General features: G+C 38.9%; 2 protein-coding genes across 2 annotated transcripts in view; one reads left to right on the top strand and one right to left on the bottom strand.

Annotated features, from left to right (window-relative positions):
- Positions 1-27,002, bottom strand: part of esrrga (estrogen-related receptor gamma a) — a gene marked incomplete at its 3' end in the record, with an annotated part of 148,832 nt that extends 121,830 nt beyond the window's left edge. Inside the window, exons 1-2 of the mRNA XM_044097855.1 lie at positions 26,907-27,002; positions 22,971-23,023 (exon numbers count right to left, since the gene is read on the bottom strand). The remainder of the gene's footprint in view (positions 1-22,970; positions 23,024-26,906) is intronic.
- Positions 1,412-6,026, top strand: LOC122841922 (ATP-dependent DNA helicase PIF1). Its single transcript, XM_044135525.1, has 3 exons — positions 1,412-5,094; positions 5,193-5,272; positions 5,528-6,026. Exon 1 carries the CDS (start codon positions 1,555-1,557, stop codon positions 3,289-3,291), a length of 1,737 nt encoding a protein of 578 aa, XP_043991460.1. The 5' UTR covers positions 1,412-1,554; the 3' UTR covers positions 3,292-5,094; positions 5,193-5,272; positions 5,528-6,026.
- Positions 27,003-27,261: the final 259 nt, after the last annotated feature.

Here is a 27,261-nt window from a genome sequence, read left to right as displayed (position 1 = left end):
TTAGGGATTTACTGAAAGATGACAAATCATCTTTCAGGGATTTGTCAGAGTTACTCCAGGCTTGTAATATGACCAAAGTAGAGTACAATGGCCATGTTGATGCTCTCACTTCTGGAATGGTGGTAATGATGAAACGCGATCCTAAAGATAGCTGGGTTAACGCGTACAACCCTGATCTCCTCCGTGCATGGAACGCCAACATGGACATTCAGTATGTGCTTGATGAGTACAGCTGCATTGAGTACATGATGTCCTACATAGCCAAGCCAGAGCATGAAATGGCGCAGTTCCTCAAGTCTGTTGTAGATGATTTAAAGACGGCCAATGTTAGCCAACGCGATGAGATGAAAAAGATCATGCAGGCTTATTCAAAACAGAGAGAGGTCAGTGCTCAAGAATCCGTTGCGCGCACTTGTAGCCTACCTCTCAAAAAGTCCTCTCGCAGTTCTTTTCTTCAAACAGATGAAGACGGTGTAAAATGAGCCTGCCGATGAGTAAACTCATGAACCTGTCCCCAGATGAGGAAAATGTGGATGACAGGATTGCCGGAAAAATATCTCAACAGACCAGAAACGTTAGAATTCGAACACATGTGCCTGGCAGAATTTGCGTCAGAATACCGGGTTCTATATGGCAGACAAATTGAAGGGCCAAACGCAATTCCCCTCCTTAATGAAGCAGGATACATCCAGAAAAGAACTATGGGCAAACCTGCAGTTATTAGATTTACTCGTTTCTCGGAGAAAAAAACCCCCGAAAAGTTTTACAGGCGGCTTCTGAAGTTGTATTTTCCTCATAGACGATGAGGACCTTAAAAATGAGGAACACACAACGTACGAAGCCTTTTACAACAACGGGTTCCGTGGTAGATATCGGGCTAAACATTATGTGGATTTCAATCGCAAAAGGTATGAAGGGCAAGGTAAAAAAATTGACAAAATTATGGAAGAACTAAAAAAGCAGGGACCGGTTCGAAATGCGTGGAACACTTTTGCACCCGAGGTTGAGGTAGATCGTTTAGAATGCGCTGCTGAACGACCACCATTGCAAGAAGATGAAGAGCAAGACCCTATTCCAGATTATGAAATTGATGTCAGCACTGTAGACATGCCGAAAATTGAAGCTCCTAAATTGAGCCCTGATTTCATCAGACAAATGTACAGGAGTTTAAATGAGACTCAAGCGTCTGTGTTTTATGCCATTCGCGATTGGTGTTTGAAGCGCGTCTGGGGTGACGACCCAGAACCGTTCTGTTATTTCTTGACGGGAGGAGCTGGTTGTGGTAAATCTCATGTCATCAAATGTGTTTACCAGGAGGCAACCAAGCTCTTGCGCCAGCTTCCTAGACTTCTTGAAATTGGTGACATGTCCAAGCCTACCGTGCTCCTCACAGCTTTTACTGGCACAGCATACAACATATCGGGGAAGACTTTACATTCTATCTTGAAACTACCCAAAAGTTTAAAACCACCATACAAGGGTCTTGGAAATTCATTAGATGACGTGAGGGCAGTTCTTTCTAATGTCGAAATCTTAATCATCGATGAAATCTCCATGGTCTCCAAAGACCTACTTGCATATGTTGACTGGAGATTTCAACAAATCAAGGGGAACAACAGGTTCATGGGTGGGGTCTCTGTTTTGGCTGTGGGGGACTTCTTCCAACTTCCACCTCTTGGACGAGCTAAACCTCTTTGTGTCACCGAGGATGGCATGCTTGATATCTGGAATGAGAATTTCCAGATGATCACCTTAACGGAAATCATGCGGCAGAAAGATGACCGAGCGTTTGCAGAGCTACTGAACCGAGTTAGAGTTAAAGGTAAAGCGGATTTGCTTTGTGAGGATGACAGGACTCTTTTGATCCAAGCTGTTACTGACCCCGAAGAATGTCCAATGGATGTCCTACACATTTTTGCAACAAACAAACAGGTGGACACCCATAATGCAGCAGTTGTGGCCTCTTTAGGTGCAGTAACAGTTGATATTGAGGCAGAGGACTACAAAAGAGTTACAAAGACAGGAAACATGATTTACTTGGGCTGTTGTATAGCGGGCAACAAACGAGACTTGTGTAACAACATACAGGCTGGTTTGGGTTTTAGGGTAATGATTATAAGAAACTTGGATGTAGAGGATGGTCTTGTGAATGGAACGTTTGGCACCATTTCTGATATTGTCACTAGTACCAAAGATGGAAGGACTAGTGTAAAATTAATTGGACTCAAATTGGACAACCCCCTTGCTGGACATACAAAAAAAATTCAGGGTAAACCAGACGGCTTTGTTTACATTGAGAGATTTGAGGAACAGAGTAGTGTAAAGGGAGTGGTACGACGGCAATTTCCAATCAGGTTAGCCTTTGGTTGTACGGCACACAAGGTTCAAGGGATGACCATGAAGTCTGCGGTCATTTCCTTGAAACGTATTTTTGAACCTGGAATGGCATATGTCGCCCTCAGTCGCACAACTTCCCTGGAAGGACTTAAAATCATTGATTTCGATGAAAGTAAGATCTACGCTGACGAAAACATCAGAGCAGCTATGGAATCAATGAGACCAGCATCGTTTTTGCACACCAGACCGCTCTTGCATTTTCAGTCTGGTCATCAGGGTGCAACATTAACAATTGTCCACCACAATGTCGAAGGTCTTGTCTGTCACTCTGAGGACATGAAACAACATCATGAACTCATGTTGGCAGATGTCTTATGCCTAACGGAGACTCATTTGTTTGGATCTTCTGTTCCAGCTTCTTGCCAAATAGAGGGCTATTCTTTCTTTTCACGGAACAGACATGTCTCCTACTCGAACAGAGTCGACATTGCTACCAAAGAGGGAGGGGGAGTAGCGACTTACTGCCGGAGTCTTCTCCAACCGCAGGAACGTAGATTCTTTAACCAGGTTACCGATCTTGAATTTAACGTCGTCAAAGTGGACACCCCAATGAAAACCCTCATCGCGACAGTTTACAGGCCTCCAAGTTATGATCTTAGAACATTTTTAAGAAATCTGACAAACCTCTTGGATGGCCTGAATTCAATGGACATTCAGCCCATTGTCGTGTTAGGAGATTTCAATGAGGACCTTATTCCTCCAGGGAAAAAAGCCATCAGTGAGTTGTTTAGAGCCAAAGGCTTTATGCAACTTATCTCTCATCCAACCACAGAAAAACGTACTCTTCTTGACCACTTGTACATCTCCAATCCAGAATACTGTGTCCAGTCGGGTGTCTTGCAGGCTTACTACAGCTACCACAATCCCATATACTGTGTGTTGGCTTTAGTATAAGCTGCATCTACAGTGACTTGCAAAAATAGTCATGTTCCTTGAAATTTTCCATATTTCATCACATTACAACCACAAATATGGAAATACAGTGGAGAGAAGTATATATTACACTGTTGATTTTTCCTGGTGTATGCAAAGTAATACACACTTTTCAGTTTATTTGCAAAAAAATCATTCAATCATGTATATTTTTAAGCCTCCCTAGTAGAGTTTATTCTGGGATCCTGAAAAAGATGGTCCATAAGGCCCTGGAGAATGCATAGGAGTTCATCCAAACAATCTACATGTGTTTTATGTACTCGCAGAAGGCTTTTGACAGTCTCCCTCTGGGAACCTTGCAGGGGGGGGGAGGGTGGCGGGTTCTCTGGGAGTATGGTGTCCAAGGCCTTTTGATATGGGCTGTAAGGTTTCTGTGTGATTGGTGCTAGAGTCCAGTCTGCATTGCTAGCAGTAAGTTGGACTCTTTTCTGCTGAGAGTTGGACTCCGCCAAGGAAACGAGCCCGACTCTGCTGGCAATGCACACCAGACTCTAACATCGGTCATAAAGGGACCTAACAGCCCCTATCACAGGGCCTGATACCCCATACTCATGGAGAACCCCAGCATGGTTCCCAGAGGGACACAGTCAAATTCCTTTCCAAGTCCACAAAACACATGTAGAGAGGTTGGGTGAACTCCCATGAACCCTCCAGGATTCTGCTGAGGTTATAGAGCTGGTCCAGTGTTTTATGACCATGGTGAAAATCACACTGCTCTTCTTGAGTCCTACTTTTGACTATTTGACAGACCCTCCTCTCCAGGACCCCCAAATAGACCTTGCCAGGGAGGCATTACTCCCCACAAATATATTTGTGGTTGTAATGTGACAATATGGAACAGTTCAAGGGGTATGATTACTTTGTAAGCACTGTACATCTTAATCCCGAATTCATGACAGGAAATTCTTGTTGGAGAAAATGTTAACATCTCATGTCATTCTTAATATCACTTTATCTAACTGCGGTCTCTTTCATACATGCAGCAATCAGAAAGCAGTGTGGATTATCTTTTTTTATCATTGTTACAGAGGGTTTGATATGTATTTAATCATTGTACACATTTGTGAATCATGGTGTAGCTTGTGGATTTTGTTGTAGGCATAAAAATATTTTTGTACAGTTTGTGAATCATTGAATCATACTTATTTAGCTCCGTAGAAAGGAGAATTTATAATCAGGTTTTGTATGTAAACATGAAGGTTTGAGCTTTGAGAATACGAAAGTGGCTGATCTTGAAACACTTATCGGTTCTCTGTAAGAGTAGTTGCTGGAAATATTGGACCAGGAAGCAGCAGATAAAACAATCAGTTACCACACGTATATTCTGTTCATTTTTAAATCAAAATTAATTCAAATAGATCTTCAATCTGGCCCAGAGCATTTTCCTTATTTTTCTAATCCGGTTACAGTAACTGTTACCCTTCAAATGAATCTAATTTTATTGCGAAACTCGTTCTTTATTTTGTAGCATTCAATTAAAGCTCTCCTTGTTTTATCTCTCCCCAATCAACACTGTAGTTTTTACTGCTGCAGCCCCCTAGTGGTTACTTCACTACAAAGACAAAAGTTCAACTCACTTTTGTCCTATTTGACTCCCTCCACATAGTCAGAATTTGTTCTGTTTTGGTGGAATTAACCCTTTTTTCTTCCAGTTTGAGTCTGTTTTTGCAGGTTATTTTGCAGGTTGTTCCACACAGAAGCTATCCTTGGAGTCTGCCAAGAAGAGAGAGAGGAAACGAGAACTGGAAGTTCAGCCCATGAAAGGTAGCAAATGTATCTAAATTGTAGCAGCCTTAAAAGTAGTTATTTTTTCTGTTGTTGATAATATCTGTTTATTGACGGAATGACTTGTGTATTTTTAGTCCAGAACACTCTGGCCTACCTCATGGACTTGGACCCACACCCAATGTGGAGAAGATGGAGTTCTTGTTTCTTTAGAAAAGTACGTAACAAATTAAGCAAATTTTGTTCATTTTAACTTGAAATTGATGATGTTGTATATGTACGTTTGATAGGAGGAATCCAGTGCATATATGCCCTTTTTTCTTGGGTCACATTGGTGTTTATATCTATGTTAATCATTCTTAAACCTTAGTTTAGACAAAGTTTAATTTTTACTTTATTCATTCATAAATCAAATAGATGTTTAAAAATGTCATGTATATTAATTTGGTTTTTGTCTGTTTTTTTACTACAGTTTGTGATGTGTCGCACCACATTGGATGCCGAAGAAGTTGGCCAAAGACCTTTGGAGAAGCAATTCTTTTTTGTCATTGTTTATAATTGTAAATAGTTTTTCTTGTATGTATGTATGTATGTATATATTTAAAATAGTTTTATTTATACTATAGAGAGTGTAATATGTCATGTTAGATTATAGTTTCAGTTCCTGTATGTGTATATAGTTATAGTTCCTGTATGTGTATAGTTATATAAGTTTTATATTTATAACAAGTGAAACATCATGGCAAAGCCATGATGTTTCACTTGTGAGAGTAAATCTGTCGGGCCTCACCTTGACACTCAGGCAACAACCCTGAGTGCCACATGGCCAGACAGGACACATGTAAAATAAAAAACATAGCAAAATTTTTTATTTTATTTATATTCTTTAAATGTTGTAATTTTAGTTCATTGTAAACTTTACCTGCAAAAACCTTGTAGAAATCTTTAACATTGTTCAATATATATTTAAACTGTGATCTGTTGTGTGTGTGGGTTATTTAATTAACATTTTTTCTTTGTCACTATTATTAAGTATATTATTAAATAGCCCTCTCATTTTAGCTTATACACTTACTTGATCATACTGAATGGTGCATGTCCAGTTTACTTAACATTCTTGTGATTGTATTGATTACATTGCAGCTTTCTTTAGCATTGATGCAAATTCTTAGCATCAGAACGCTGGGTCCAAACCCACGGCAGGCCCCAGTTAAATTTCTTCAGGAATTTTCTAGTTGGGGCCTGAGGAGAGCAGTGACTGACTTAAGTCAGTCATATTGTTCTACACCCAATAGAACGCCTCTTTATTATTATTGGGGCCTGCCCCATAGCAATGCATAAGGAGAGCAGTGACTGACTTGCGAAGCAAGTCAGTCACTGCCTCCATGCATTGCATGGCAGGCACCTATTGTTCTACACCCAATAGAACGCCTCTTTATTATTCTTAACTTCTTCTTCCGTCAACCGGAATGCGGCTCGTACCGCTGCGAGCCCACCCACAAAAGTGGTATCAAAACGTGCGGCCCGATCCCGGCAGGTGTGCTATTATTTTTATAAGGAATCGGACTTACGATGGCGATGTAAAAAGCGAAAAACGAGCAAAATTTCCAACTGCCGAAACGCAGAGCATAACTGACACCAACTGACGCTCCAGTAGAGTGAGAATTTAAGCAGATTTTTGACCCCAAAGCGATTTTGAAATCGCCGTCACACCCACAAATATCGCCCGATTGGTATCAAACTCGGTCATGACATTGATACGCGTGCCTGCTCCGGTAAAATGTGTTCGATATTTCTCTAGCATTTACGGTTTTCTGTCAAGGTGCTTCAGAGTGAAATTATGGGACAGGGTAACTGACGCTCTCCCTGATTCACTTCCATGTATTTCTGAAAAGTTTCTGCACAATTTTTTGTCTCATCACTGCAATTACTGTGAATGAGGTAAAAATATGAATTGCGGTACTATCGGAGACGACAAATAGCCCTCTCATACGCTTCAAACGGTTTTTGAATATGTATTACGGTTCCTGAACGGCAAAGGTTTGTTCGGAGTGCTTTTTCCATATTAATTGGCTGGGTGTCTCACAAAGATAGAATTTTTTTCCCCCCTTTCTGTCTCAAACACACTGACAGTTAGCAGCTGATCCATTACCATAGCAACGGAACACATGGGGCCAGAGCAGCTGATTCATGGGAGGACACTCTGGAATGACCTGGCCTTTAGAACTACTTGTGTTTAGGGCATTTTATAACTGATTTTAACAAACCATTCTTACACAAATGATTAGTGTGTAATTTTTTAATAAAGCTTAATGGAAATTTCCCAATAAAAGCCCCAATATCTCTGCCTATATTATCTTTTCCTCTCAGGTTATGGCACTGGCTTGCGCAGCAAGCCAGTGCAATGGCATTAACCTTTGACCTAATGATAATAAATAGGACTATCAGAACACCATATCTGTAGTTCTAACTAACACTCAGTTAAAACAGAGCTTCCAATTAGAACTACTGGCTGTTTAGGCCAGTAAATAAGAGATTTAACTCAAACACTGTTAACCATTGGATTAGTGTGGGCATTTAATATGAAGCTTATGTTTATTTTTCAAAATAAAAGCCTTCATATTGCCCTCAGGTTAATGCATCGCCGTAAGGCGATGCAATAATATTAGAATGCTTTATATTCTTCTCTCAGGTTAGGGATCTGCCTTGCGCAGCAAGGCAGTCAATTAAGATAAGACTTTTACCTTAAATAAACTATTAGCTATTTTTCTTACTTATTAGTCATTTTAAATATACTGAATTGAGTAAGTCAGTTACAGACAACATTCAAATGATACCCCACATGCTATTGGCAGCATTTAGGTAAGGAGATGTTTGGCCTGCTTTGATCAGAAAAACTAACTGCTTCAAACTATTAGGATTCCATCTCTCCCTGTGTGTTTCATTCTCATGACAGTTGAGCTGCTCTTTAGAACTACAAAGACTGAAGGTTAGAACTACAACATGGTGGAACTGTCAGTTACTACAGAGGAGGACTGAGCTGGCCTTTAGAACTACTTGTGTTTTGAGCATTATATAAACCATTTAACACATTCACTGTTACACATGGGATGAGTTTGACCATTTCTTATGATGCTTAATGAAAATTTCAAAATAAAAGCCTTGGCAATTTTTACATCATATATTTGCTCATTTTTGCTTGACGTGACTGGTTTATCCAAAGCACTCTTAGACACTGGATTAGTGTGGGCATTTAATATGAAGCCTACTGCGAATTTCAAAATAAAAGCCTCAATATGCCCCTCTGGACAGTGCACCGCCAGAGGCGGTGCAATGAAATCATTCTGCATTATCTGTTTATCCGAGGTTAGGGAACTGCCTTGCGTAGCAAGGCAGTTCATTAGCATTAGCCTTTTAGCTTAAATAAGCTATTACCTATTTTTCTTACTTATCTGCCATGTTTAGTATACTGAAGGAATTAAGTAAATTACAGAGAACATTCTAATAATATCCCACATGCTACTGAGAGCATTCACGCTAACATTAGCATTTTTGCTCATTTTAGCTTATACACTTACTTTATCATACTGAATGGTGCATGTCCAGTTTACTTAACATTCTTGTGATTCTATTGATTACATTGCAGCTTTCTTTAGCATTGATGCTAATTCTTAGCATCAGAACACTGGGTCCAAACCGACGGGCACACTTTGGCAGGCCCCAGTTAAATTTCTTCAGGAATTTTCTAGTTGGGGCCTGCTGTTGCATAAGGAGAGCAGTGACTGACTTGCGAAGCAAGTCAGTCACTGCCTCCATGCATTGCATGGGCAGGAACCTATTGTTCTACACCCAATAGAACGCCTCTTTATTATTCTTTACTTATTCTTCCGTCACCCGGAATGCGGCTCGCACCGCTGCGAGCCCACCCACAAAAATGGTATCAAAACGTGCGGCCCGATCCCGGCATGTGTGCTATTATTTTTATAAGGAATCGGACTTACGATGGCGAAGTAAAAAGCGAACAACGAGCAAAATTGCCAACTGACGAAACGCAGAGCATAACTGAAACCAACTGCCGCTTTTTTAGAGTGAGAATTTAAGAGGATTTCTGAACCCAAAGCGATTTTGAAATCGCCGTCACGCCCACAAATATCGCCCTATCAATATCAAACTCGGCCATGACATTGATACGCGTGCCTGCTCCGGTAAAATGTGTTCGATATTTCTCTAGCATTTACGGTTTTCTGTCAAGGTGCTTCAGAGTGAAATTATGGGACAGGGTAACTGACGCTCTCCCTGATTCACTTCCATGTATTTCTGAAAAGTTTCTGCACAATTTTTTGTCTCATCACTGCAATTACTGTGAATGAGGTAAAAATATGAATTGCGGTACTATCGGAGAAGACAAATAGCCCTCTTATACGCTTCAAACGGTTTTTGAATATGTATTACGGTTCCTGAGCAGCAAAGGTTTGTTAGTGCTTTTCCATATTAATTGGCTGGGTGTCTCACAAAGATAGAATTTTTTTCCCCTCTTTCTGTCTCAAACACACTGACAGTTAGCAGCTGATCCATTACCATAGCAACGGAACACATGGGGCCAGAGCAGCTGATTTATGGGAGGACACTCTGGAAGGAGCTGGCCTTTAGAACTACTTGTGTTTTGGGCATTTTATAACAGATTTTAACAAACCATTGTTACACACAGGATTATGTGTAATTTTTAAATAAAGCTTAATGGAAATTTCCCAATAAAAGCCCCAATATCTCTGTCAGGTGAGTTCAGCATGGCTGCAAAAAATCTCTGCCTATATTATCTTTTCCTCTCAGGTTATGGCACTGGCTTGCGCAGTGTCCAGTGCAATGGCATTAACCTTTGACCTAATGATAATAAATAGGACTATCAGTACACCATATCTGTAGTTCTAACTAACACTCAGTTAAAACAGAGCTTCCATTTAGAACTACTGGCTGTTTAGGCCAGTAAATAAGAATTTAACCCAAACACTGTTAGGCATTGGATTAGTGTCAGCATTTTATATGAAGCTTATGTTTATTTTTCAAAATAAAAGCCTTCATATTGCCCTCAGGTTAATGCATCGCCGTAAGGCGATGCAATAATATTAGAATGCTTTATATTCTTCTCTCAGGTTAGGGATCTGCCTTGCGCAGCAAGGCAGATCATTAAGATAAGACTTTTACCTTAAATAAACTATTAGCTATTTTACTTACTTATTAGTCATTTTAAATATACTGAATTGAGTAAGTCAATTACAGAAAACATTCTGATACCCCACATGCTATTGGCAACACTTGGGTAAAGATATGTTTGGCCTGCTTTGATCAGAAAAACTAACTGCTTCAAACTATTAGGATTCCATCTCTCCCTGTGTGTTTCATTCTCATGACAGTTGAGCTGCTCTTTAGAACTACAAAGACTGAAGGTTAGAACTACAACATGGTGGAACTGTCAGTTACTACAGAGGAGGACTGAGCTGGCCTTTAGAACTACTTGTGTTTTGAGCATTATAGAAACGATTTAACACATTCACTGTTACACATGGGATTAGTTTGACCATTTCTTATGTTTCTTACTGAAAATTTCAAAATAAAAGCCTTGGCAATTTTTACATCATATATTTGCTCATTTTTGCTTGACATGATTGGTTTATCCAAAGCACTCTTAGACACTGGATTAGTGTGGGCATTTAATATGAAGCTTACTGCAAATTTCAAAATAAAAGCCTCAATATGCCCCTCTGAATAGTGCACCGCCTTGGCGGTGCAATGATATCATTCTGCATTATCTGGTTCTCTCAGGTTAGGGAGCTGCCTTGCGTAGCAAGGCAGTTCATTAGCATTAGCCTTTTAGCTTAAATAAGCTATTACCTATTTTTCTTACTTATCTGCCATGTTTAGTGTACTGAAGGAATTAAGTAAATTACAGAGAACATTCTAATAATATCCCACATGCTACTGAGAGCATTCACGCTAACATTAGCATTTTTGCTCATTTTAGCTAATACACTTACTTTATCATACTGAATGGTGCAGGTCCAGTTTACTTAACATTCTTGTGATTCTATTGTTTACATTGCAGCTTTCTTTAGCATTGATGCAAATTTGTAGCATCAGAACGCTGGGTCCAAACCGACGGGCACACTTTGGCAGGCCCCAGTTAAATTTCTTCAGGAATTTTCTAGTTGGGGCCTGCCCATTACATAAGGAGAGCAGTGACTGACTTGCGAAGCAAGTCAGTCACTGCCTCCATGCATTGCATGGCAGGCACCTATTGTTCTACACCCAATAGAACGCCTCTTTATTATTCTTTACTTATTCTTCCGTCACCCGGAATGCGGCTCGCACCGCTGCGAGCCCACCCACAAAAATGGTATCAAAACGTGCGGCCCGATCCCGGCATGTGTGCTATTATTTTTATAAGGAATCGGACGTACGATGGCGAAGTAAAAAGCGAACAACGAGCAAAATTGCCAACTGACGAAACGCAGAGCATAACTGAAACCAACTGCCGCTTTTTTAGAGTGAGAATTTAAGAGGATTTCTGACCCCAAAGCGATTTTGAAATCGCCGTCACGCCCACAAATATCGCCCGATTGGTATCAAACTCGGTCATGACATTGATACGCATGCCTGCTCCGGTAAAATGTGTTCGATATTTCTCTAGCATTTACGGTTTTCTGTCAAGGTGCTTCAGAGTGAAATTATGGGACAGGGTAACTGACGCTCTCCCTGATTCACTTCCATGTATTTCTGAAAAGTTTCTGCACAATTTTTTGTCTCATCACTGCAATTACTGTGAATGAGGTAAAAATATGAATTGCGGTACTATCGGAGAAGACAAATAGCCCTCTTATACGCTTCAAACGGTTTTTGAATATGTATTACGGTTCCTGAACGGCAAAGGTTTGTTCGGAGTGCTTTTTCCATATTAATTGGCTGGGTGTCTCACAAAGATAGAATTTTTTTCCCCCCTTTCTGTCTCAAACACACTGACAGTTAGCAGCTGATCCATTACCATAGCAACGGAACACATGAGGCCAGAGCAGCTGATTTATGGGAGGACACTCTGGAATGAGCTGGCCTTTATAACTACTTGTGTTTTGGGCATTTTATAACAGATTTTAACAAACCATTGTTACACACAGGATTATGTGTAATTTTTAAATAAAGCTTAATGGAAATTTCCCAATAAAAGCCCCAATATCTCTGTCAGGTGAGTGCAAAAATCTCTGCCTATATTATCTTTTCCTCTCAGGTTATGGCACTGGCTTGCGCAGCAAGCCAGTGCAATGGCATTAACCTTTGACCTAATGATATTAAATAGGACAATCAGAACAATAATGCATCGCCGTAAGGCGATGCAATAATATTAGAATGCTTTATTAGTCTTATCTTAAATAAACTATTAGCTATTTTTCTTACTTATTAGTCATTTTAAATATACTGAATGGAGTAAATCAATTACAGAAAACATTCTAATGATGCAATGGCATTAACCTTTGACCTAATGATAATAAATAGGACGACCAAAACGCCATAGTGTGGGCATTTAATATGATGCTTATGTTTATTTTTCAAAAAAAAAGCCTTCATATTGCCCTCAGGTTAATGCATCGCCGTAAGGCGATGCAATAATATTAGAATGCTTTATATTCTCCTCTCAGGTTAGGGATCTGCCTTGCGCAGCAAGGCAGTCAATTAAGATAAGACTTTTACCTTAAATAAACTATTAGATTTTTTTCTTACTTATTAGTCATTTTAAATATACTGAATTGAGTAAGTCAGTTACAGACAACATTCAAATGATACCCCACATGCTATTGGCAGCATTTAGGTAAGGAGATGTTTGGCCTGCTTTGATCAGAAAAACTAACTGCTTCAAACTATTAGGATTCCATCTCTCCCTGTGTGTTTCACTCTCATGACAGTTGAGCTGCTCTTTAGAACTACAAAGACTGAAGGTTAGAACTACAACATGGTGGAACTGTCAGTGACTACAGAGGAGGTCTGAGCTGGCCTTTAGAACTACTTGTGTTTTGAGCATTATAGAAACAATTTAACACATTCACTGTTACACATGGGATGAGTTTGACCATTTCTTATGATGCTTACTGAAAATTTCAAAATAAAAGCCTTGGCAATTTTTACATCATATATTTGCTCATTTTTGCTTGACGTGATTGGTTTATCCAAAGCACTCTTACACACTGGATTAGTGTGGGCATTTAATATGAAGCTTACTGCAAATTTCAAAATAAAAGCCTGAATATGACCCTCAGGTTAATGCATCGCCGTAAGGCGATGCAATAATATTAGAATGCTTTATATTCTTCTCTCAGGTTAGGGATCTGCCTTGCGCAGCAAGGCAGATCATTAAGATAAGACTTTTACCTTAAATAAACTATTAGCTATTTTACTTACTTATTAGTCATTTTAAATATACTGAATGGAGTAAGTCAATTACAGAAAACATTCAAATGATACCCTACATGCTATTGGCAACACTTAGGTAAAGATATGTTTGGCCTGCTTTGATCAGAAAAACTAACTGCTTCAAACTATTAGGATTCCATCTCTCCCTGTGTGTTTCATTCTCATGACAGTTGAGCTGCTCTTTAGAACTACAGAGACTGAAGGTCAGAACTACAACATGGCGGAACTGTCAGTTACTACAGAGGAGGACTGAGCTGGCCTTTAGAACTACTTGTGTTTTGAGCATTATAGAACCGATTCAACACAATCACTGTTACACAAGGGATGAGTTTGGCCATTCCAATGAAGCTTAACACAAATTTCAAAATAAAAGCCTTGGCAATTTTTACATCATGTATTTGCTCTTTTTGGCTTTATATGACTGGTTTATCCAAAGCACTCTTACACATTGTATTAGTGTGGGCATTTATAATGAATTTTTCTGCAAATTTCAAAATAAAAGCCTTAATATGATTTAGGGTCAGGGCACCGCCGCAGGCGGTGCAAAAATATGATTCTGCATTATCTGTTTCTCTCAGGTTAGGGAACTGCCTTGCGCAGCAAGGCAGTTCATTAGCATTAGCCTTTTAGCCTAAATAAGCTATTAGCTATTTTTTGGACTTATTACCCATGTTTAGTATACTTAATGGTGTAAGTCAAGTATAAACAACATGCTAGTGAGCTGATTATCATGCTTAATCGTGCATGTCCATGTTAGTCAACATTCTTGTGATTCTCCACATGGTTCTTTGGAAGTTTTTAAGCTTAGCATTGATGCTAATTCTTAGCATCAGAACGCTGGGTCCAAACCGACGGGCACACTTTGGCAGGCCCCAGTTAAATTTCTTCAGGAATTTTCTAGTTATTTATTATTCTTCCGTCACCCGGAATGCGGCTCGTACCGCTGCGAGCCCACCCACAAAAGTGGTATCAAAACGTGCGGCTCGATCCCGGGAGGTGTGCTATTACTTCTGGTGGGATTTGGAGTTACCATGGCGACGTCAAAGCAAAAACGACCCCAAAATCACTAACGAGCTCACCAGGTGAAATCTGTTCAAGGGGACGAAGCAACCTCTAAATCTTAAAAATACCCTATTTTTGAGGATTTTCTGTGTCGTCATAACTTCATGTAGAAACGCCATTCAAACTTCATTTTGTAGATACGTCCGTGATCTCTTTTAAAGTGAAGACAGCACGTCAATATGTATTATGGTTTGTCCACAACTTCTTTCTAAGCGACCCAAAGTTTTTGATTTTTGGAAAAATCAGAGTGTGAAGGCCGCTCCGCTAGAGTGAGAGTCAGAGCGACATTTTGACCCCAAATCATTTTTTAACTCGCCCTCACGCTCACAAATATTGCATGATTGGTATGAAACTTGGTCATGACATTGATACGCGTGCCTGCTCCGGTCAAATGTTTTCAAAAAATTATCTAGCGCTTACAGTTTTCTCTCCAGGTGCTTCAGAGCAAAGTCATGCGCCAGGGTAGCAGACAGATCTCACTGATTCACTTCCATGTATTTCTGAAAAGTTTCTGCACAATTTTTTATCTCATCACTGTTAATTACTGTGAATGAGGTAGAGATATGAATGGCGGACTATCGGAGAAGACAAATAGCCCTCTCATACGCTTCAAACGGTTTTCGAATATGTATTACGGTTCCTGAACGGAAACAGTTTGTGCAATGCTTTTTCCATATTAATTGGCTGGGTGTCTCACAAAGATAGAATTGTCTCCCCTTTCTGTCTCACACAGCTGGCAGAGAGCTGATCCATTACCATAGCAACGGAACACATGAGGCCAGAGCAGCTGATTTATGGGAGGACACTCTGGAATGAGCTGGCCTTTAGAACTACTTGTGTTTTGGGCATTTTATAACTGATTTTAACAAACCATTGTTACACACAGGATTAATGTGTCAATTTTAAATAAAGCTTAATGGAAATTTCCCAATAAAAGCCCTCTCTGCCTATATTATCTTTTCCTCTCAGGTTATGGCACTGGCTTGCGCAGCAAGCCAGTGCAATGGCATTAACCTTTGACCTAATGATAATAAATAGGACTATCAGAACACCATATCTGTAGTTCTAACTAACACTCAGTTAAAACAGAGCTTCCATTTAGAACTACTGGCTGTTTAGGCCAGTAAATAAGGAATTTAACCCAAACACTGTTAGGCATTGGATTAGTGTGAGCATTTAATATGAAGCTTATGTTTATATTTCAAAATAAAAGCCTTCATATTGCCCTCAGGTTAATGCATCGCCGTAAGGCGATGCAATAATATTAGAATGCTTTATATTCTTCTCTCAGGTTAGGGAACTGCCTTGCGCAGCAAGGCAGATCATTAAGATAAGACTTTTACCTTAAATAAACTATTAGCTATTTTACTTACTTATTAGTCATTTTAAATATACTGAATTGAGTAAATCAATTACAGAAAACATTCTAATGATACCCCACATGCTATTGGCAACACTTAGGTAAAGATATGTTTGGCCTGCTTTGATCAGAAAACTAACTGCTTCAAACTATTAGTATTCCATCTCTCCCTGTGTTTCATTGTCATGACAGTTGAGCTGCTCTTTAGAACTACAAAGACTGAAGGTTAGAACTACAACATGGTGGAACTGTCAGTTACTACAGAGGAGGACTGAGCTGGCCTTTAGAACTACTTGTGTTTTGAGCATTATAGAAACGATTTAACACATTCACTGTTACACATGGGATGAGTTTGACCATTTCTTATGATGCTTACTGAAAATTTCAAAATAAAAGCCTTGGCAATTTTTACATCAAATATTTAGTAATTTTTGCTTGACGTGATTGGTTTATCCAAAGCACTCTTAGACACTGGATTAGTGTGGGCATTTAATATGAAGCTTACTGCGAATTTCAAAATAAAAGCCTCAATATGCCCCTCTGAATAGTGCACCGTCGTAGGCGGTGCAATGATATCATTCTGCATTATCTGGTTCTCTCAGGTTAGGGAGCTGCCTAGCTCAGCAAGGCAGTTCAATAGCAAAAGCCTAATAGCTTAAATAAGCTATTACCTATTTTTCTTACTTATCTGCCATGTTTAGTATTCTGAAGGAATTAAGTAAATTACAGAGAACATTCTAATAATATCCCACATGCTACTGAGAGCATTCACGCTAACATTAGCATTTTTGCTCAATTTAGCTAATACACTTACTTTATCATACTGAATGGTGCATGTCCAGTTTACTGAACATTCTACTGATTCTATTGATTACATTGCAGCTTTCTTTAGCATTGATGCAAATTCTTAGCATCAGAACGCTGGGTCCAAACCGACGGGCACACTTTGGCAGGCCCCAGTTAAATTTCTTCAGGAATTTTCTAGTTGTTTATTATTATCTCTATTAGTTTTAAAGTCAGTCAGTTAAGAAAAAAAACAAAACCCAAACAAACAAACAAACAAAAAGCTCCTGAAAAGACAAACATATCTTGCACCATTCCTACTAAAGATAAAAGTTGTGACTGTTTATGGATAAAGAAAAAAAAGCAATACTTGTGTAATGATACCATTTTATCCAAAAGTGAAGTCAAAACACAGAGAAGGCATGTATGAAATGAGAAGGCAGAGAAGGAATGAGTCTATATAAAACATCCTCGTTGTGATGTTCCATTAAATGTGTGCTTGACATTGCTGCAAGTGCATAGTGATCCATGTGATTGGTGAGGATGATCTAGTTTCAACAAAATAACTAAGTGAGGCTGGCACATAATACTCTTTAGGAAAAAGTCACAAGTCACCATCAGTGCCTTGAATAACTCCTCGCACGGCTACACTCACACACACTAATGTCTGAGCAAACGCCACCAGTTATTATGCTTTGAGTGACAGAGACATTTACAAGGAAGTCTGATTAAACTAAGCCACTCAAGTGTTCTCATCCCTGGATGGCATACGTCAATATATTTATAATCACTGGTGTTAATAATAGCAACCAAGAGGCAACTATACACCAGGAAGACAGGTGACAAATAGATGCTTGGGTTAATAATAGCAGGAGATGGAAAAACTACTGTCCAAGCTGTATATGGATCAAGAAGCAGAAGGGAAAAAAGGGTTGAGAAGGTCATTTGAAAAAAATTTATGTGCTGCTCACACCCTCCTGCTTCTTCTCCGCTAAGCTTCATCTCCTTCCCCACAACAGAGCCTGTTGTGAATGTGCAAGCTAGTTGGCATGGCCACTGATGACGGTAAATAAAAAGTTTTCCCTTAGTAATTTGTTTCTTTTCCATTAGTAGAGCTGAAGTTCATATACAAGTGTGATTGACAGTATTAAGACCTTCCTCGTGGTTTGATTGCTTGTTTCTGACTAGGAGTGGTGTAGTTCTACAGATGGTAGTAGGACCACAGAATTTTTTCAGACTATCTGTCTCATATTACATCGTTATGACATAGTAAAGGTTTTAACAAACATGCAAAAAAGAAAAAAAAATTAAAATGTACAAATTTAAAGTCACATAGTGCAGCTTTTAGATTCACCACTACCTTATAGAGTGATTGGAAAAGATCAAAAATATTTTTGTCATGCAAAGTCTGGCGAATCTGTAGCAGTATACTAGTATTTAATGAAAGACAGACAACAACTGGGAAAAAAAAAGTAGTTGAAAATTTTGACATTTCTTTCAAAATTTCAAAAACCTTCCTCCCAAAAAGCAATGTTACTTTAAACAAGGGGTATACATTTTCATTGTGTGGCAATTTTTTTTAAAGTGTCTGAATTAAGTATTTTTCAGCCATATCTCAAACATACCGTAAAGAAATTGGGGCTCTGTCTCTTTAAGAAGCGCCTACTCTTTCTGACATTCCAGCACATAATAACACCCTTTAACCCTTTAAGAGCTGCAAAATCTCAAAATGTTTCTCTCAATATTTGATTAACTGATAGATTCCTTGTATCAAACCATAGAGGGTGAAAGGTAATATGGACCAGCTGTAATGTCGAAGTAAAAGTTTCAAAAACGTGACCTTTTATTACAAATTCTTGCATTATTTGGCTCTAAATAAAACAAGGCTTATGTAAGATTTGCTATAATTACACTAAAGTCCCCCTAAATTAAAATTGTTTAGTTTTATTAAGAAATGAAAAAAAGAATATCATGAGACACGAGAAAATGTCTGTATTCACAAATGCAATGACTCACACCGGGTGATATCCTATCTTTGGTAATTCTGTGAATACAGTGCTAAGGGGCAAAATATGCTGTCCTCCTGCTAATGAAGCTTTCAGCCCTGCACAACAACCACACAATGACAGCTGGCAGGGGAGGGGCAGGAACTACATGCCATGAAATAAGAGCGGGTAAAAATTGATTAGCAATTTTCATTTGCGCTAAGCTAAACAAAAGGAGACTGCTGCCCTACTCTGCATATCATCATGGGGTGGAGGAGGAGGACGGTGGGCAGAGCTGATGGGGCTGGGCTGGGATGGGAACTGATCTTTCAGTGCTCAAGGCACCCATTGTTTAGTTATAGAAGACGTGGGTGTGTGTTGGGGGAAGGCTTTGGGACAAAAGAAGACTATGTGTAGACAAGAGAACTGGGGATGAAGAAAGAACCAGGGGAAAGTGGAAATATGTTGAGAAGCTTGGGTAAAGACAGTTGGAAAGGAATACGGGAAAGTGAAGAAGGTGCATACTTTGGACTGAGGATAACAAGAATTGTTGGGGAAAAAAAGAGGGTTCAAAGACCGGAAAGCTTGAACAGCAGGACAGAAAGAGGTAGAGGCCTGGGATTGATGGGAAGAAGTAATGGAAATAGGGTGGGGATATTTGGCAAGTCAGAGGGGATAAAGAGGTTGAATGTTGCCCAGGACTTCATGACTAATCCTGGAAATTGAAACCGGACCTGGATGGAGCCATCATGCACTTTGAACAACAAAAGCAAAGTGTCAGGAAGAAAAAAAATGACACCCTCTCATCACTTTCAAAGTTATTAAAACCATTGGATATATTGAATATAAAAGCTCTAACAATGGAGAAATTTGCCAACCCCAAGGGAAGAAAATGGAAAACGTATGCAGTACTGTGGCCAAGCCATGTTGTTGTATGGGCAGTTTTCTTGAGGGTTTTTTTGGCATGACCAGGAAGCTTGGCGGCTTATTGACAGAGGCACTAAAATGCATTTCACACACAAACACACACCCATCAAACAAGGAGGCGCACACACAGTTTTAAATGCAAAACAGTGAAAAAATAGCAGCTGGTAGGAGAATGAGAAAAAAAAAAACATCAACAACTTTTAACCAAAACACTGTACACAACTCTAAATTTAATTTTCTGCAAGATTAAGCACAGTAATGACTAGCTTTATAAAAACCCATAACTAATGGCTTCCAATGAGCCAATCTATAGGCATCGATCTGTTCAGTATCTCATAGACTCACAGTTTACAGCAAATAAATGAAGGAGTAAAGAGGAAAAAGAGAAAGAAAAAGCAGAATAAGTACACCTTTAAATTGAAAAAGAGAAAAGAAGAATAGAGAGTAGGATCTCATATTGAGAAAGAGGCAAATAAAATCTAAGACAAACTGAAGTGATAAAGGAAAATAAGCAAAATAACAGAGTGAATAGAAAGTGATTTTAAGTTTCACATAATTAAGTTTTAAACACAATAGGTTCTTTTTGCTTCATTATATGTTGGTTATCCAGTTTGCTGTGATTCCCTTTGGTGTTTGTCAGGGATGCTGGTGTCTATCTCCAGCGAACGTTTCGGGCGAGAGGCGGGGTACATCCTGGACAGGTCGCCCACTCGCAACCAGTGAATTAGATATTGAGCAGTTTTCAGAAATAAATAAAATACCCAAACAATGGCTTCCAATTTGTGCATAAAATTCATTGGTATTTTTGTTCTGATGTCTACAAATACTGAGTTTGACCAATTTTAAAAAATATATCTAGAGAGATAAATTACCCCTCTGGTCTTCTTCTTGGTTAATCCTGCACTTAGCAGCTTTTTTGACTAAGAACTAAAGGTGGCAGCATATGAGAATGAGGAGGACAAACTGAAGTAAAACAATCCGCTGCTGAAAATGCACAGCGGCTTAAATCCAGAGAGGGCTGCTTCCATTAATCCCTGCGGATTAAACTTCTAAACAGTTCTATTCATGCCAATTAATTCATGCATATATCTGTCTTCGGCTCTTTTCATGTCATTTAATATGATGGAGCGCAAACTCCTGGGAAATGGAGGGTCGGTGGGGGGTGGATATGTATCAACATTAATGCACGCAATGCTGCACCACACAGCTATACATCTTGAAGGATGTACACACATTTTCACACATACCTACATGCTACAATGCCATGAATTCATGCAATTTGTAAGAGAATGGACGGTGGGAGTGTTAGGACTGAAAAGAGCCTCCAAAAGTTGACTGACATATTCTGACAGCTGAATACTAATCATGAGATCAACCTCCAGCTAAATCTACAGGATCTCACAGGGGCCTCTGGCTGAGAGAAGCATAAAAAGGATTAACAGTGAATACAGAAACCTTCTACAGAGCAGACAACCACCAGCTCAACAACTTACAATCTCAAGATGAAGACAAAAAAAACCAAACAGGTTGAATTTCACAACACAGAAATGCCAGACCTGAAGTGAAATTATCTAAAAGAGAGTGGTGGAAAAAAGAACACTAAAGGAATGAATGTGGTAAAGTACTTTTTTAAATGACTTTGGTTTTTAAGCTACCACCACTAAACAAGAAGACCAAAAGGCTAGGACAGTAACAATGTGCAAATCATTAATAACATAAAAAGACTGTTCCAGAATAATTAATTTCCTTTTTAAAATATTGTTGCTCATGATTTGGTAACTCGCTGACATCATTTTGGTCTAAACAGTACAATGTGAAGCACCTGAAAAGGCCTCAAGTCTGCAGTTACACGTGTATGTTAAAGTCAAGTCAAGTTGTTTTGTATAGCCAATTTAAAGGGCTTCACATGACAAAAACAAAAAAAAATATTACTGTGGAAAATAAAGAGAATAAAAAATTATGAACCGGACTAGAACTGATTTTCCAGTTATCATTATACATAAGCAACTATAAACAAAAAGGTTTTTAGCCTCGATTAAAAAGAAATCAGTGTTTCAGCATTTTAGTAGTTTTCTGGGTCTTTGCTCCAGATTTGTGGAATTGAATTTTGCTTCTCCATGTTTGGTTCTGATTCTTGGAATGCAGAGCAGACTTGAACCAGAAAAACAGAGTGGTCTGGAAGTTTTTAATATATTTTGGTTCAAAGCTTTCTGTGGATTTATAAACTGACAAAACTATTTTGAAGTGTGTTCTCTGAGCTACATGAAGCCAGTGTAAGTAGTGTGTTTTTCTTTGTGTGTGAATCTAACCTCTACGTCAGGTGGAAACTGCTACAGTCTTAGTAGAAACCCAAATCACCTGAAAAGGTGACCAGTTAAATCAGGTTTGGTCTAAATTACAGCTGCCATTTAAGTTAATTTGATTTTCCATAAAAAAAAAAAAGAAAATAGAACTATTAAAATTACGAGTGTACAGTAAGAGAACAGAAGCTTTTTTTTGTCACAAAAACTCAGTAGGATTATGTTCAAAATGTATTTATTAAATGTAACTGTGGTGTGTACAAGAGAAACCAAAACAATAATAATACAAGGTTTATAACAAATTCACTGCTTTGGGACTTAGCAACACAAAATAGCAGCCATGATTTCTTTACATGTCCCTCAAAACTGTCCCACACATTTCCATAGATGTGCTAGTTGTCTAGTGGTAGCAGAGGGTGTATTATTTTAATAACTCTTTGACCAAGTTAAGAACCTGCACAGTCAATGGCTACACAATCAGCATCTTGGAACATAGTATGATACAAAACTGAGCTAGTAAGTTTTTTTGGGACTGACTGAATGACAACATGTTAAAATTGTAGCCATAATATGCAGAAAAGCTGTTTTAAACAGTGCTATCCCTTAAAGAAGCTTATGCTACACCAGTGCATTAACCTAATAATAGAATAGAATTTACTTCTCTTGAAAGATATTGAATTTGCCTAGCACATTTTATATATCTTGCTAATTAAAGATGTAGCATTGTCAGTTTTTGCTGAAACAGAGCTTAACTGGACAGGGTAACTTTCCTGTTTTCCAGCTATGCCAAACACACGCTTATTAATCATGTGGTGGAAACAACAGTCCTATTCACTTACTTGTTTATACATTTTAGGAAGTGATCAAGATTCATATAGTTTTATATATATTACTTCTTAAATTCAGCCTTGCAGTCTTTGGTTGACCATACAAACTGACAGACAATATCTGTAAGTAAATCAATCCAGTTCCTGGTACCGACCCTGATCTGACAATTGTTTGATAATTTTCTCTAAGAAGTGCTGGTAGCACTACTCCTCTTACCTGATATTCTTCTTGCCGGGTGTCTGCTGCAAGCTGTCCTCACTCCTGAGACACTGAAATCAAAGAAAGAAGAGGCACGTGCTGTAGCTAAAGCAATTTTCACACAAACGTGTGATGCCACATAGCAAACAGAGTCTTAAAACTTTACATCTTTGTTGCTTCATATCTTCAGCTGTGTGTCTTATCAACATATTCCTTATTTTCGAGTCTTTTCAGAGGCGCTATGACTTCTGTCACTGTGATCAGACATCAGTCCGTCCCTCTGACCCAACTCGTGCACTAACCAGTGACATGCTTTAATTATTGAACGGCTGACCTCAATCGGTTGGCTAGAGCAGACTAAAACATTTTTGCACCATTCAGAAACACGTTACTACTATACACAAGTGCATGCAATTCACCACAATAGTAACTTACAACTTTAATTTATGCTACTCATTTAATATGTTGATCCTGGGGATAGTTTCTAAAGTCTAAGTATTTAAAAATATACACACATATGACTCCATTTGCTCTTCCTGTTACTCCTCTCAGTTCATTCATGCCAAGAGAGTTTTTCCACTGATCATGCAGGAGATGTTTCAAGAGCTTAACCCTTCTGTTGTCCTAAAATAACATTTAGTGGATCTTTTAGTGAAACTCCTGGATCTTTGGGGAGTTTTAACACAGTGGCAGGTCATTTTGACCCGAGGACAACAGGACGATTAAATGGAGACCGCCTGTGTTGAATTCAGTTAATTTGAAAAGGCACACACCTGTCTCATATATACATATATGTCTATATAAAGTCTTCCATGCTGACAGTGGAAGTCAGAGTCCAAACACCAGGCAAGAAATCAAAAGAAATCACTGTCAGAGCTCCAGGATTCCTCTATGGAGAGAGAATCTTCTAAAAAGGACAAACATCTCTGCAACAAACCACCTATCAAACCTGGATGGCAGACTGGCCAGATAAAATAAAATAACAAAAGGCCCATGACAGTCTGTCAGCAGTTTGCCAAAAGGTCCCTGAATGACTCTCTGACCATGAAAAGCAAACTGCTCTGGAGATTAAAGAGTAAAGAGATTAAATTAATACCATTTGGAATAAGGTTGATGACAAAATGTTGAAAAATTGAAGAGCTGTGAATATTTTCCAGATGCACTGCAAATAAAATGCTAAATAAAGTTTTAGTGGAGTTTCCTTAACAGGAAGGAAAGCATGATATGTAAGTCATGATACAACTTGATAGAGTTGACTGGAAACATGCCTCAAGTTAAATCTGCTTGTAACTCTGTCACAAGAAAGAAAATATATCTTCTGGTATGCAATGCATGTTTTACAGATGCTTTAATTTCATATCCAAATATATTCTGGAAAGATTGATCAGTGGTCACACTTGTCCTGTTACAAATGATCAAACACATTAGATGATACTAGATATGATTCCCAAGGCATGATGCTACCAGAGCATTTATAGATTAGGATATCTGGTACATTATGGCCCAGTTCAAGAGAGAGGCAAGTTTTCCTTTTCTTTTTTTACCCACAGCACCAACCAGTCATCATGTCTAATGCAACAGAAATGGCACAGGTCTTCAGCGATGACAGTCATTTCAACACTGTCCTCAGAAACATGAGTGACATGTTTACTCTCATTATATTTTGATGAGTGTAACCCAACTGGGCTCTATTGCATGCTGTGTGGCCTGTGGCCTATGATTAGTTACAAATAGTTCAATGGGTCACACCATTTGGCTCTGATCCCGAGACCTCGGAGTTCAGACACACAACCTCCAAGCCACATGCTTACCGTTTGTATAGAATCACAATGCTACTTTTCTATTACAGAAAATTACATCGAAATCAGTTTTCAGGGTCTGATTGCTAAATATTTAACTATTAACCCATGTGATTTCAGCACAAGTTATGGACTCCTGCTAAAATTTAGAACCAAGAATTGGTTTGATTTTTCACAAACAAATGCCAGTTCAAAGAAGCAATATTAGTATATCTGATTTCATGCTTAATCTTCACTCTAAAGCTTTTTAAAGTTTCCTAAAGCCTAAAATTTGTTTCTTTGTTCAAGCCAAACACGAGTGTTATGGTACATTCTTTATGGTGGTTCTTTTTTAATTATACAGTATGCCTTAACATTTGTATTTATCCTGATACAATAACTTTAAAGAACCAGCATATTCATGTGTATTCATTGCATAAAAAAATAACAGCTAAGAGTAATTTATAGAAGCATACTGTATCAAACTTCTTCCAAACCTGCCATGTTGTCCCACCATGTTCATTGAACTCTTAACTTTTTGCATACCTGCCTGCAAAACAGTGAAGTAACTTTTAAAAAAATAGCAAAAAGTTGTGGATATTGGGAATGATCACTTAAGGAAAAAAGTAGATTCAGCACTTATATCACTTTTATTAAAAACAAAGTTTTTTTGTGTTTGTCTTTAGCTTTTAGCTTGGGTTTTAGCTAACTGAAATAAGACAGAAATGTTACTCAGATTAAGAGAAAAACCATCAGGTGAACTTATTGTGACGTTCTCAAAACTTTTCCATTTAAAGTTATGATATACAGCAATAAAATGTCTTCAGAACTGTCTTTCTCCAACTTTAATTGCTCAGTATCTGGAACTGAATAGTTTTGTTCACTTCCTCAGCTGCCATTACTAAACTACAACCATGGCAGACTACAACTCAAAAACAGAGCCGAAACTTGACATCGGAATTAACATATACTCAATCTGTTTGCTGATTGGCCAGAATGAAATGCTTTCAGAGAAGTCAAACTCAATGGGACAAATCCAAGATGGAGCAAGATAAACAGAAATGAGAACTAAGCAGAATTGCATAGGAATGCAATTGCCATGCTATCCAAAAGCCAATTTCTTGGGTAATGTGCTGGGTACTCTACTCATAAAATGCTTTATGAGTAGAGTATTCAGAAAGTGCTCTGGCCAGATGAGACCAAAGTTTAACATCTTGCATCCTTGACTGGGGAAATGTTCGCTTTCCAGCAGAAAAACAAACTTGCAATTTTATTACATTTAGATGGTTGAGATAAGAGCATATGTGTTAGAATTACTCCGTCAAATCCCAGACCTAGATCTAAAACTAGGTCTACTATCTAGACTAAGTGTTGGATCTATATGTCCAAAACTTTAAAATTTATGTTCAAGTACATTTTTTGCCTACTTTGGCTGAAAAGAATGGTCAAAAAAGAGCGGCGAGTACAAAGTTAGTAGAAACATTGACCAAGAGAGCCTGAGATGTAGTTTTTGTCAGCTTTTTCTGATTTTTAGTTGTCAATTTTGTTGAGTTGTAGCTCCCTCCCCCATTCCTAAATAAACAGAGGTTGGTGGGGTATGGATACAAGATAATGTGGATTGTTTTGGCAGTCATGTGGTCCAAAGCTATTTTTAAGAAAAACAGCAATAATTATTTCTTCAATCCTAGCAAAATAAGTTGGAGAATTTAAGAAGAATATTTTGTAATAAAAATAGACCAGACACATAGCCATGCTAAAACTGATTCTCTGTCTCTCTCTCTCTCTCTTGCGCGCAAACCCACACACACACTCACACACACTGCAAAAAGCAGTCAAACCAAGCTCTCAACATGGAGCTTCATGCATGCATGCACGTGTCTGTGAAGTTTGGCTCCGTCTTTCTTTAGTCCATACGGTGTTTTGTATTTGCCATAATCCCCTGTCAGCAACACTTAGGCAGGCAGACAATAGCAGAAGATCGGCAGCCAAACCAGCTTCACTCTGAGCTTGGCAGGTCAGCGTACAAGCAGCATGTTTTACACACGTGTGTGTACACACACATTCCTTCCCCCCCCCCCCCCCCTCCTCCTCCACACACAGACACACACTACTGTGCTTTAACGTTCATGAAGCACGGGAAACACACATGTCCCACTGAGATGCGGGGTACTCACACCTTCTCCAGGCTCTCTTCAAAGAGTTGTGATGCAGTTCTCAAGGACACAGCTTTCTGAGATCCTCTTTTTCTCTCTCTCTTCTTACTCTGGCACACTCTCCCTGACTCCCACAATCTCTCATTTGCCTCTTGTTTGCAGGACAGCAGATATAAGTGTGTTGCTGCCTTTTCCCTCTTCCATCCCTTTTTCCTCTCTCCCTACCCCTCTCTCAGCTCTACTCTACTTTTCGTTTGCAGCTGAGAAGCACAGCTCCTTCTCTGCCATGAAGCAGACTTCTCTTTTTTTCAAGTGCTGGACAGTATAAGAAGGAGAAAGCGAGCGAAAGAGGACAGGAGGGAGAGAGAAGAACCAAAC

The sequence above is a fragment of the Gambusia affinis genome, linkage group LG02 (assembly GCF_019740435.1).
Source record: "Gambusia affinis linkage group LG02, SWU_Gaff_1.0, whole genome shotgun sequence".
NCBI classification, from domain to species: Eukaryota; Metazoa; Chordata; class Actinopteri; order Cyprinodontiformes; family Poeciliidae; genus Gambusia; species Gambusia affinis.
Note: the sequence above shows the minus strand (reverse complement) of the source record. Positions and strands in the feature narration are given on the sequence as shown.

What these genes read in the sequence shown, in the direction of transcription:
- LOC122841922 (XM_044135525.1), top strand. Translation starts at nt 1,555, where the DNA reads ATGGTCTCCAAAGACCTACTTGCATATGTTGACTGGAGATTTCAACAA.